Raw genomic sequence first — 13,180 nt, forward strand, 5'->3', positions numbered from 1 at the left:
CTGTATTTTCCCTTTTATGGCTTTCCACTGACACATCCAGGTTGGCGGTACGCTATGGGGCTGCCTTTACCCAGAAATTTTCTTCCTCTATAGCCCCACACATTACTACTTTTCTGGTACATGGGAAACAGGTAACACACACAGAATGTGGAAAAACTCAAGCTGCTTGAAACGTGTGGGCTTATTTGCATTCTGAGGGTTAAGTATGTCTTTTGGTCTTCAAGTGTGTGGGCGAAAGCTTCTCTAAAAGTAGGAAGTGTTTGTTTCACTAACTTTATCAGTTATTGACTTAATTTTCTACTCATCCATCTATGTTGAGATTAAAGAATATAAATGCTTTTTATAGGACAGCATCCATGGATATCCTGAAATACAGGAAAACAGTTTTAAACCTATATTTTCATTTTATTTTTTTCATCTAGAAGTTCCACATGAATTTTACTTTTGAGGGAAAAAATGTCTTATATATTGCATGTGCCATGCATTAAAAAAATCTGTTCTCTCTACAGTCTGAGACTTTTCCAGAAATGTAAAAATAGCAGTGTGAATTCCGTCCTCCAACATTCTGGCTTTATCAAGAAAAAAATGCTGGTATTTCATTGTGTCACTTCCTAAAATTGAGTACTAAGAGAGTCCCCAATCCAGGGATTTGGTTATCTAGGCACCAAAAGAAACATGATTTAAAGTGGTTACAGGAATAGATGACATTTACCAGTGACATACTTAATAATGAATTTTTTAATGCAAAGTCAGAATACTCACTTAATTCCTCCTCCTACTCCTCATCAAAGGCATGGTTACGCCCCCTTTTTCTTTTTTTTAAATTGATAATGGCATGAACAGTGCTGGTAACAGAGGTGAGGATGAGGAATCCCTCCCTAATTCTGGATGGTCTGCAGTCTGGGAGACTTCAGCTGTTAGGTCCAGGGTCGGCTAAGTATTTCCTCCAAATTATTATGTGAGGACCTAACTGCACATTTTTCAGTCTCTTCCATCAGGGACCCCATTCATTCATCATCTTTTAGATTTGTCAACCTCTGGCGTGCTCTCTTCTTTGCCCCCAGGTCGGTTGTGCGCTGTGCAGCAAGTCTTTTAAGTAAAGTAGTGGACAGCCTGGCCCCATCCATTACTAATGTCTTAGTGCAGGGAAAACAGGTAAGTATCTGATTTTCAGACTGTCACTTGGTCACAATCACAAGTTTCTGGATAGGACTCTTGCTTTTAAATCTAGCAAGCCTCAGTGTCCTAGGCCTCTCAACCATATTAACAATGGCTCGGGCATTTCTACAGAAGGCTCCTTCCCCAAGCAAAACCTGGTCTTAAAAATGCACAGTTACTAAGTAGACCACTCCTTTTTCCTGCTGTACCTTAGAGCTGTGATTTTCAGTTCCTGTGTTTAGATCAGTGAAGATGCTGACCCAGAAAATGGATTAATCCCTACTGAGGTACTCCAGACAGGTTTAGGATAGGCAGGGCAAAGACAGGTGAATAGTGAAGGGCACATTTTTCCTTCTACTCCACATGAGAGTCTTCTCACCCTTAGAAATGCACTGACTCCCCAGATCCTTAACCTTTTGAGCCACGTCTCCCTGTAGCTCCTCCACTCCCACAAGGGACAGCTCTCAGCAGCTCCTTCTCACAGAACCATTGCAGAACCAGCAGCCCTTCTCTCCACTGGGTTCTCAAAACAGGCCTCTGACACTTCTCACAATCTGCCCTGGATTCCAGTTCATTTCAATGTGTGTCTCTCTACCCCAGGGTAGGCTGTGAACCCCTGGAAGTCAGGGCCCAGGTCTGGTCCTGTCCCAGCATGGGGTCTGGCTTGGAGTAGGCACTTGATGAATGTGGCTTGAATTGAGCCTGTGCATGTGGGTATGCAGTGTGGAATGTGGCTGCTCATTTCTTGTTTTGTTTTCTATAAGCTCTAATTACCTGGCTGAACCACCATTTGATTGGAATGAAAACCTGTTTGCTTTTTTTCTCTTCTTTGGGAATGTGTGTGCTTTATTGTGTTTTCCTGACAGATAACCTAGGGGTATAATAAGCTTTAATAATATGAAATACTTGTAACCTTCTTTAATAGAATCAGCCCATTGCTTACATTTCAGGGCTCTTAATTCATTGAAATTATATCATCTTGACATCCAGCTTGAAATGTTAGAATAGTAAGTTATTTTATCCTGTAGCATTTAATAACAATGACAAAGCAATAATACTAATTAAAACCCTTAAGAAAAAGTTAAATCACTTTCATGTATATTATTATCTCTATTTTCTCCAAATTATTAAGAGGTAGAATTTTCATCCTCATTTGTCAGCTACATAGACCAAGGTACAGGAAGTACCTTATCCAGTGCCCTTCCTCACCACGGTCCTCACCTCCAGCCATAGTCTCATACTATTGCCCTGGACTGAACCACCTCTGAAAGAAAGTAAATGGGCTTTGGGAAGCTACTTTTCCTTGGATTTTAGGTCCCTGTAGTATATTTGAAAATACAGTTAATTCTACTGTCTATGAATAGATGAGAGGGTTTTGGAGGTCTTTGTCGTCTCCAAATGGCACCTGACACTTGGAGAAGGGTAGGTTAGTCATGTCCATTCTTTGCATTATATAGAGGCTCTTGCAGCTTGTGATCCTGAGACTCTGCTCCCCATATCCCGGAAGCCTTGGAACCTGTCCTGAGGCTGTGGCTGGACCATTGCCCATCAGACCATCACATGTCCCAGGGAAATAGTCACTTACGAGCTGAGTAAGCCTGGGAGGCTGATAGTTCAGGTGCATGAAGTCCATTCACTGACTGCATCTTACCCCTTTACAAAAAAGAAATGAGAATGGAGCAAAGTTTGCATTCTCTGATTCATGAAATGCTGAAAGTTAATACTGTTTAAACAAAGCACTTTCAGATCACCTCAAGCTCTCTGGAATGAAATAGTGGTTTAGTCATCAATGCTTCCAGAGGCAGTAATGTGCCTTCTATTTGTTTTCTTCTTTACACACTGGCATTTTAATAAAAGTAATCGCACTTGGACTAACTGGTTGGTACCACTTGTGATATAATAAACCAGCAGTTCTCAGTTTTCACTCCATCACAGAGTTGGGGCAAAAGACCCCATGTTCTGCTCTCTCCCCTCATCTCTGAAAATACAAGGGCCCTTTGATAAGCTCTTCATTTTCCTGCCTCTTATAATCGTGCACTGTCCATGGAAGAGAGAAAGAGAAGGGTAATGAGGGGGAAGGCAGACTCTTCTGGGAGACAAGATGCCAAGGAGAGAGGAGAGAGAGAAACCCAGTATTCCTCTTGCCAGCTTCAGCAGCACTCTCTGCTTTGAGTATTTGTTGTCATTTCCCTCTGTGCTTTCTCATTTCCTAGGCCTGTGGGCAGCCTCATTTATCCCTCTCCACAGGTGAGAGATACATCAACAAGTATTTTAATACTCACTAGGTATCTAACACTATGCCAAGAAAAGTGGGGGCTACACTACAACCATATGACCTTGCATCTGCCTTTGAAAAGGTTATAGTGGCGTTAAAGAGCAAAAGTTCCACATGAGAAACTATAAAAGAAGTGAAAAATATACTCTCAAATACTAAATTGTATAGACTGTGCAGTAAAGTAAAACTATCCAATGTATTTTGGTTTCTCTGGGGAGTTTCTAGTACTAAAGTCATTCAGAATAATTTTCTCTTAATAGTTATTTATATTCCTTCCCTGCTTTTATCCACTCACCTTCACTCCCCTAACTGGGACCCTTACCTGCCCTCATATTTTACACCAGACTGTGAACCATCATGAACTCCAGTGGGAGTCACACTTTGAAAGCCATTTTAATAAATAGCAGGAACAGTTATTCTACCTAATTCCCTAGCTCGCATAGAGTAATTTCAGCCTGCCAGTCATCCTGAGCCTTGATTTTTTTTTTTCTTTTATCTTTTAGTAGCTAGGAAGTTTTTGCAATAAAATTCTGCTACTTATAGGTAACTCTGGGTGCCTTTGGGCATGAAGAAGAGGTTATCTCTAATCCTTTGTCTCCAAGAGTGATTAAGAACATCATCTATTACAAGTGTAATACCCATGATGAGAGGGAGGCGGTCATTCAGCAAGAACTGGTCATCCATATTGGCTGGATCATCTCCAATAACCCTGAGTTATTCAGTGGCATGCTGAAAATACGAATTGGGTGAGTAAAGTGCTTTGTGTTTGCGTAAACAGAATTGTTCAAGGTGTCCTCCAACAGACTTGGCCTACCCCAGGCCTGGTGCGTATCTAGGAAAGCACATCTTTCTCTGAAGTAATAGAGGCAACATCTGGTGGTTTGAAGAAATAAATACATATGAACTGAAAGAATCTTCCTGTTTTTTTAACTCCCGTGTTAGACATAACGACGTAACTGTTCTCTGGAAAATCAAGCTCCAGGGATTTAAACAGCTACATCATGTTTTAAAAAGAAAACAACAACAAAACATAAGCATAATACTTGTAAAACTTTCTATAAATAAAATGGATAAGGCTTAAGAGAAGAATGATTTTCAGTAAAATTGGGTGTGAGGAAGATATACACTCAAGTAAAATTTTTGTTCTTTTAACAATATTCTGCTGCATCCATTTTCTACCAGAATCTAATTTTTAATTATTAAAATCATAAATGTTCTGTTTGGAGGAGAAATTAAAAGTAAGGATCTGACAACCTTGAATCCTCTTAATCAAGAATTTTATGAGGCAGTGTGGTAGGGCCAGTTGACGAGGCTTCAGCATTCAGAATTGAGTGTGGGTCCTGGCCACCACTTACCACTTTAGTGACCTGAGATAAATGATGCTGAGCCTCTCTAGCCTCACTTTCATACCAGACTCATTGTTTTATGTGAGATGAAATGAGAGAATATGTTTTAAAACACTACCACAACCAAATAAAGTATAAATGCTTTTATTTAACATATTTTTATTGTAACATACATGAATATATTGTAATTGTAAGAATCAAACAATACTGCACATATAAAGTAATCTAATATATGGCCAATTGAGGGATGTTCTTTAAGTGTTTAAAAAGAATATATAGTCTGTCAGACACAAATATATGTGAGTGTGTGTGAGTATGAATAAGTGTATAACCTCCTAATTATATTAATGTATCGTTAGTATCTTTACTATTTCTATCCTACTTGATTTTTGGTGAAACATATTAATTTCTCATTTTAGTTATGGATTTATCTCCTCCTTGCATTTTTATCAGTTTTGTTTTGTATATTTTAAAGGGTTTTTTTTGTTTGTTTGTGGGACTTTATAATTTTAAAAATATATCTTCCCTTGTGCCATTTATTTTCTACTTGAATTCTTTTAAAAATATTTTAATTTCAAACATCTACAAAAGTATAGAGACTAGTAATAAAATCTTATGTGCCCATACTTTCACTCAGTTTCAACAATATCATCCTATGCCCTACCTATGACCCACCCTACCAACACCCCCTCTAGGTTAAAACAAATCCATCATATCATTCAATCTGTAAATACTTGAGTGTGCATAACGAATTATTTTTTGACTGATATTACTGCCATACCTGCTTTCTTTTTCTGTCATTATTAGCTTAGTATACTGTCTTCTATCTTTTTACCTTTAATGTTCTTTTTTCATTTAGTATAGATATATCTTTTATATTCAGGATTTATGCTGTATTTATTTCTAATTCAATCTTAGATTATCTTTTCATTTGTGCCTTTCATTTCATTTCATTTGTGCCATTTCCTCTCTATTTTGACTTACTCATTCCTACCTTTCTTTTTCTGTTTACCATTACAACTAAGGTTTTAGTTTTGCACATGAGTATGAAGCACTTTATGAGAAATGATTACCTAGTTTTTCCTTCAAAAAATTACATATAAAAAAACTAGTTGCTTATTTGGCAGGATCTGCCAACCTCTTGTTTCAACAATTCTCATTCTAGGAATTTAGACCTGTTTTACAGGACTCTTCATTCCAACAGTGTTTGAAAGAGTGAAACATTGGGAACAAGCTGCATATCCATCACTAGCAAATTGTTTAAATAAATTGTGATAGCCATGTAGTAAAATGCCTTGCAGCCATTACAAGTAACAAGAGAAAGCCTATACTGACATTTATAAATGTCCAAGATAAATTAAGTGAAACAGTAAGTAAGTTGCAAATGTATTGTTCCATTTTTTAATAAAAGAGAAATAATAATACTGTACATATATGTATATATGGGGAAATATCTGAAAAATGGAAATAAAATTAGTGTCTGTTATATTCTCTAGATTTCTACTTTTAAGTTATATTTTTCAGTTTTATTTCAAGTTTTTTATTTGAGATTATTATTTTTAAACTTTTTGCCTGATTTCAGTTATAACATATTTCAGGTGAATTTCCCAATCTTTGGTCCCCTTTCTTTTGATATCAAGAAGTGAGTTTACTCAGCATAGAACTTGACCTTAATTTTTATCTCTTAAAATTGTTCTTTTAAAAGATTTAGAGGTATTACAAATAAATTATAAAGACTTTGAGTCATACCCTGATTTGTTCGGTGTGTTTGCTCTAGTATTTTTAACTCCAACCTCTTGACTACATATAAGGATACAGAAATGAGTCTTTCATGTATGTTGTCTGTGTGTTGTCGGTAAATGAAAGGAAATGTGATTCTCTGTATCCATACAAGGTATTAAAAGTACTCTATTGTCCCAGACTCAGGCATTGCTCTGAAGCTGAGAAGCAAAGGTTATAACTCTTCCAAAGCACATTCTTTGTAATAAATGTTCTATTCAGGAAAGCCTCTTTAAGTGATAGTCATCCTGGCAGAGGTCTAAACAAAGCCTTGGAGTAAAAGTTAACGGTTTCCCAAGATGTTACTTCCAGTGCTGTGTTTTTCAGCCTTTAGTGCTTTTCCTTTACTGCTTATTCAGCATTTTAGGCTAATTTATTTTCTTCCAAAAACCCATTGGAATTTCCTTTCTTGAATTCAAATCTGACCTGAAGCTTCTTTCTCTTCATGGAAATGAAATATGTTTAATTTATTCTAAAAATAGTTTTCTTCCTGGTTTTGTTTTTGTTTTTGTTTGTCTTTGGGTTTTTTTGGTATCTGCTACTCTATATGTTTAGTGCCTTCCATGAGAAATAACATACTCTTTTTTCCTTAAACTGTGTCACCCAAAATAAAAATGTCAGGACAGCAGCATGTGACTTAGTATTTAATGATAGCAGAAAACCTCCTAATGAAGATTTGCCATGAAACTTTAATTATTCATTGTCCTGAAACTCATCCTGGAATTAATTATGGCATTATATTTCCATTTTGAGTATTTTGAGTATTAATAGTGTCCCTGCCTAACTCATTAATGTGTATTTCCCTCTCACGTGGGACTCACAGGGTCAGCCCTAAATACTGGTACATTTTCAGTTGGAGAGAAGTCTGTTTTTTCAAAAACGTGTAATTTATTTGAGAAATTTACTTCTGCTGAGGACTTGGACCACATCTTATCTTCCTGTATGTATCAGGTCTAGCTCAGAGGTCTAGCTCAATAAAATTTGAGCATTGTTTAATATATAGGTTATAAGTAGATTCAGATAGCAGATTCAGACAGACAGTGATGGGGATTTTAGGAAAAATAAAAGATAGCATATCTCTGTGCTTATTAGATAAAGAAATAAAGGACTCTTTTACTTTTGATAAATACCCTTGATTTGTACAAGTTGTGTCCTTCAGGATATTACCAAGTTAAATAGGGCTTTGTTAAATGAAAATGCAGTCATACATGTAGAAGGTAGAAGGATATAGCACTTTCACCATCATTTATTAGTTGAGTGGTACAGTTAATCACATCAGAGTATGGTATGAGTTGCCTTATAACGGTACCTCTCTAAACAGCATTCCCAATAAGGATCTAAGGGGATACCCATATAAATAACAAACATGTGGTTAGTGCACTCAGAAGTTCACTGTGATAAACTATTTCCTCCTCTTCTTCCAACATAACCACAGAAATTATTTATTGAATGCCTATTATATACTACACAATATGCTAAAATACTCACATATATTATCTGATTAATCCATTCAATAAGTTTGAGGCAGGCACTAGTACCATTTTAAAATCAACAAACTGGGATTCAGAGCTTAGATAACCTGTCTTAGTCAAACCAGTATGTCAAAGTGAGATTTATACCCAGATCTGCCTGACTCCAAAGTTCTTGTTCTTTGATCTTAAGTACTTCGTGTGTGCTTTCACTTATGTATACTGTTGCTGTTTTCTCAGGAAACAGGCGTTGATGTTTTTCTAAAACCTTATGGCCTTTATGGTGTCTTCCACATGATTTCCACTTATGACCCATTTTGTGTTCAAGTATTCATGTAGCAATTATGATGTACTTTGGCTCCGGATGGTATTTGTCTTTTGTTTATCACTCCTCTAATTTGGCATGAGTACAGTTTAACATTGTACAATGCGAGGCACACCAAAAAGCCTCAATAGTTAGAAGTTAATATGAGAAATGAGATTTTGCCCCTTTATTCATCATGAGACCAAACAAATGGGGATGATTTGGAATTGATTCTAAATTAGCCCTTTGTACACTGTAAGAAATGCATTAAGATGCAATGAAAATTTAGCAAAGTAACTTGCCCAAGGTCACAAGACCATGAACCAGGAATTGAACCTAGAGTGAATGTCTCCAGTGTTCATGTTTCCCCATCCCCTATTCCAGCTTTCTTGTCTATAAAATAAGGAAGCTATTCCTGCTTTGGCTTCCTCAGTGGATTGTGGGGATTTTGGGTAAGCAATGTGAAAATGTTTTGCAAAGCTTCAACATTATTTCTGTGACATTGAATAATTTGAGGTCCTCTATCATGTGGCTTTTGGAGAACAGGTGGCTCTAGGGATATCTTTATACATGCCATAAATCCCAAGAAGAAGGAACCTCTCACATCCAACACACATTCATATTCTCTCTCTCTCTCTCTCTCTCTCTCTCTCTCTCTCTCTCTCTCATATCTTCCAGTCCTAGGCTTGCAAAGACCCTCTGATCCCACAAGATACATTCACCCTCAAGGTATCCCTTTCTGCCATGATTGTTTCTCCTTGAGAACCCAGTGCAAATGATCCCCAAGCATTTCACACAGAAACCTTAAGTCAAAATCCCTTTTGGATTCTCTGCTGCCATCTGACATGGTCACACCCCTCCATCACTTGATCTTCCCTCATGAAATACTTGGCAACCACCTGTGCCCATAGTGCTCTTCTACCACATTGACAGAAAGGTCTTGGAACCTTGTTTGTATTCTAGGGATGTAGACAACATGAGAGCAGCACAGTTATCCTGTCTGTGGAGCTTTTGATAGTGTCCCTCTGAAAGATCTTTTTGTATCTTTTTAATATCTTTTTATTGCATTTTATCCTAATCAGTTTTACTCAGACCTCAGCTCCCTTAAGTGAATGGCTTCCTTGCGTGTTAGTTTACTACCAGCAGCAAACACATGTTTCTTTACAAGAATTTACCTTGAATTAGTTCCTGGAAGGTTTTAGTTTGCTTAATGATGAGCAAATTATTTATTTTTAGGGTCCTTGAATGTCAAGTTTCTTATAAATTGTTGAACTTGTTGCTCCTCTAAGTCACTTGTTTGTGTATTATCGTGATTGCAGCATGATTTAAAAAAAAAAGGGGGTAGTGTTATAGAAAACATTCTTTGTTTTACTTCCTTAGTTAATTAAAGCGTTTCGGACTCATTCACATCAAAATTTTTACTATTGTTTCTCTTATTGATTATGAATAAAGAGATTGATAGTTCAGTTAGCTTTTAACACCATATTCTTCCCAAGATGCCAACACTCACTAGGCTGAATGGACATAAGATATAAGGACATTTGTCTTAGTCACAGCACACATACCTGGAACTCCTCAGCCCTATGTATACTTTTATCTCTCTGTTTTAACCTTTCTCTCTGAGGTTTTGGGTTTTTTTTTTTAATGTATTTATTTACATCACCCACTGCCTCAGTTGCTTTAAACCAGTATTTCTTTTCTCTTTTTTCCAAGGTTAATCCTGCCAGTGCGATTTCTCAACATTACTGCGATAGGCACTCCTGTGAACAAAATTAACCTGCTCACAGGAACGGTATTCTAGTCTGATAATGATTTGATTTGCTGTCTCATTATTGATTTGTGCTCCAGCTTTCATGTTGAAATAGATCAAGTTCCTGACAGGCCCATTACTGTAAAGATCTCCAATCAACTGCTTTCTGCTCTAGGTCTGTCAGTCAGGCTTTAGTGGGAGATAACCCCTGAGGATATATGTTATCAAGCCTTTTTCATCTCTGCTTTTCATACTGCCAGGACATCCTCTGTAAGTAATTATGATTTAGGCATGTCTTGTCTTCTGATGCCCACAACTGAGTTTGTAGATCATACATGTGGTGCTTAGAGAAGGCCGTTGATGTCATAGGTACTAGACTGTAACATTGCTTGTGCAGTAAAGGAAAGAGGAGGTAATTAGAGCTCTGAGTTCATTAGCATGGCTTGATACTCATTCAATGGTCTTTGTTTTTGACATTTGATATGAGGTGAGGAAGTGAGATGATGGAGCTCCCCTACCTCTATTCTGATTATTTCAGGGGTAGAGTGAGTGAGTCATTGTTCTCCAGCTTCTATAGGAAGCTCAGTTTGCCTTATGAAATCATCACTCTCTCTGTATTAATATGAATCAAGCAGAAAAGTCCCTTTCTGCAATTTTCCCATCTCCTCTTATATGGCTTAGTAAATGCTTGCAGAGAGTTATTCATTCACTTGTTTAACAGCAAACTTGGCAAACGCTGAGTATCTTCAAATAGGCTTAAAATGATTATTTTTAAAATTGTTTCTGGCTATGAATTAGTTATATTCTGTATGGCATGTTTTCAAAAAATGTCAGCTGTCCTGGTTTACCAATGATGTCAGATTTCCATATACTTCATTGTATATTTCACTCCTTGATTGGGGCATGTTGGAAAGAAAAATACAAACACATATACAATATGCTTACTAACCTCACAACAAGAGAGTTTTTAGACGAGATCGGGCGCGTTCAGGGTGGTATGGCGGTAGACAACAAGAGAGTTTTTAGAAGGATAAGGTTATCCCTAGGACTATATAGGAATACTATTCCACCTTTTCATAGTTTTCCAGCAGCGCTGAAGAATTCATTATTCTCAAATTAAACCTTGATACATATGAAGGTTGATCTGGTCAGTCGTGTGTATCTGCCACTTTCTCATTTGCTTATTGGCAAGTAAAGCATGTCCCTTGTTCTTTAGACAGACTGAATTTATACGGATGTGGTCCAAGGACAACCTTCATTTTTTTGAACTTCCACATCTGCTTGCTTGCTTGCTTGCTTTCCCCATCTTGCGTTAAGTGATTTTACATTGGAATTGTCACATCAGATTTGATGACTTTGTTAGTGAGAATGAGGGTAAGAAGTGAGACATTCTCATGCAAAGGAATTGATGCCCTTTTGTATTAGTAGTTCTAAAAATGGATTAAATGTCTTTGAATTTTTGCACTGTGTTACTCACTTGGTAATTTACTTTCTCGGTCTCTGACTGCTGTATAGTAGTTTATGTCTAAGACTTTTGCTATGTTTTAGTCCTTTGAATAATTCCAAGCTAAAAAGATTAGTTTGGACAATATTTTTGAATGAATAAATGTATTTTAATAATCTGACAGATAAATTATATTCATTTGTGCTGGAATGAATGAAAGACAGTCACTTTGTTTCTTTGGTGACTGTTGAGTGCAGTGTTTTCTATAATTTGGCTCACAGAACTGCTGAGATTTTGTAAACAGAAAGAAGAAGCCCGAGGGAAATTTTTATATCTCCAACTATCTTTGTTTCTGGTACTAAATATTTTAAAAGGTAAATGTGATAAGTAATGTTCAGTTTTAATAACTCAAGTTTTGGAGGACTTTAGAATGGTAGCATTTAAAAATTAAGTTACTTATTTTAGAAGAGGACACCTCCTTTTTTTGGTTTCATTTTTTTTAACAATTGTATTTATTTTTTATTTATTTATTTTTTTAATATGAAATTTATTGTCAAATTGGTTTCCATACAATACCCAGTGCTCATCCCAACAGGTGCCCTCCTCAATACGCATCACCTATCCCCCCCTCCCTTCCACCCCCCATCAACCCTCAGTTTGTTCTCAGTTTGTAAGAGTCTCTTATGTTTTGGCTCCCTCCCTCTCTCAACTTTTTCTTTTTCCTTTCCCTCCCCATAGTCTTCTGTTAAGTTTCTCAGGATCCACATAAGAGTGAAAACATATGGTATCTGTGTTTCTCTGTATGACTTATTTCACTTAGCATAACACTCTCCAGTTCCATCCACGTTGCTACAAAAGGCCAGATTTCATTCTTTCTCATTGCCACGTAGTATTCCATTGTGTCTATAAACCACAATTTCTTTATCCATTCATCAGTTGATGGACATTTAGGCTCTTTCCAGAATTTGGCAATTGTTGAAAATGCTGCTATAAACACTGGGGTACAAGTGCCCCTATGCATCAGCACTCCTGTATCCCTTGGGTAAATTCCTAGCAGTGCTATTGCTGGGTCATAGGGTAGGTCTATTTTTAATTTTTAGGAACCTCCACACTGTTTTCCAGAGCAGCTGCACCAGTTTGCATTCCCATCAACAGTGCAAGAGGGTTCCTGTTTCTCCACATCCTCGCCAGCACCTATAGTCTCCTGATTTGTTCATTTTAGCCACTCTGACTGGTGTGAGGTGGTATCTGAGTGTGGTTTTGATTTGTATTTCCCTGATGAGGAACAACGTTGAGCGTCTTTTCACGTGCCTGTTGGCCACTTCTTTAGAGAAGTGTTCATGCCTTCTGCCCATTTCTTCACTGGGTTATTTGTTTTTCGGGTGTGGAGTTTGGTGAGCTCTTTATAGATTTTGGATACTAGCCTTTTGTCCGATATGTCATTTGCAAATATCTTTCCCCATTCCGTTGGTTGCTTTTAGTTTTGTTGATTGTTTCCTTTGGAGTGCAGAAGTTTTTATCTTCATGAGGTCCCAGTAGTTCATTTTTGCTTTTAATTTCCTTGCCTTTGGGGATGTGTCAAGTAAGAAATTGCTGCGGCTGAGGTCAGAGAGGTTTTTTCCTGCTTTTTCCTCTAGGGTTTTGATGGTTTCCTG

At 37.2% G+C, this 13,180-nt stretch overlaps 1 protein-coding gene across 7 annotated transcripts in view; it reads left to right on the plus strand.

Moving 5' to 3' along the window:
• Window positions 1-13,180, plus strand: part of PHKB (phosphorylase kinase regulatory subunit beta) — a 269,902-nt gene that overhangs the window by 239,835 nt on the left and 16,887 nt on the right. For 6 of the 7 annotated variants that reach the window (XM_045442642.1, XM_045442644.1, XM_045442645.1 and 3 more), the window contains 2 exons: window positions 1,065-1,155; window positions 3,977-4,179. In XM_045442642.1, the coding sequence (XP_045298598.1) occupies window positions 1,065-1,155; window positions 3,977-4,179 (294 nt within the window). Of the gene's footprint in view, window positions 1-40; window positions 132-1,064; window positions 1,156-3,976; window positions 4,180-13,180 lie in introns of all 7 variants that reach the window. The other variant, XM_045442643.1, reaches the window with a different exon arrangement.

The sequence above is a fragment of the Leopardus geoffroyi genome, chromosome E2 (assembly GCF_018350155.1).
Source record: "Leopardus geoffroyi isolate Oge1 chromosome E2, O.geoffroyi_Oge1_pat1.0, whole genome shotgun sequence".
Classification (NCBI taxonomy): domain Eukaryota; kingdom Metazoa; phylum Chordata; class Mammalia; order Carnivora; family Felidae; genus Leopardus; species Leopardus geoffroyi.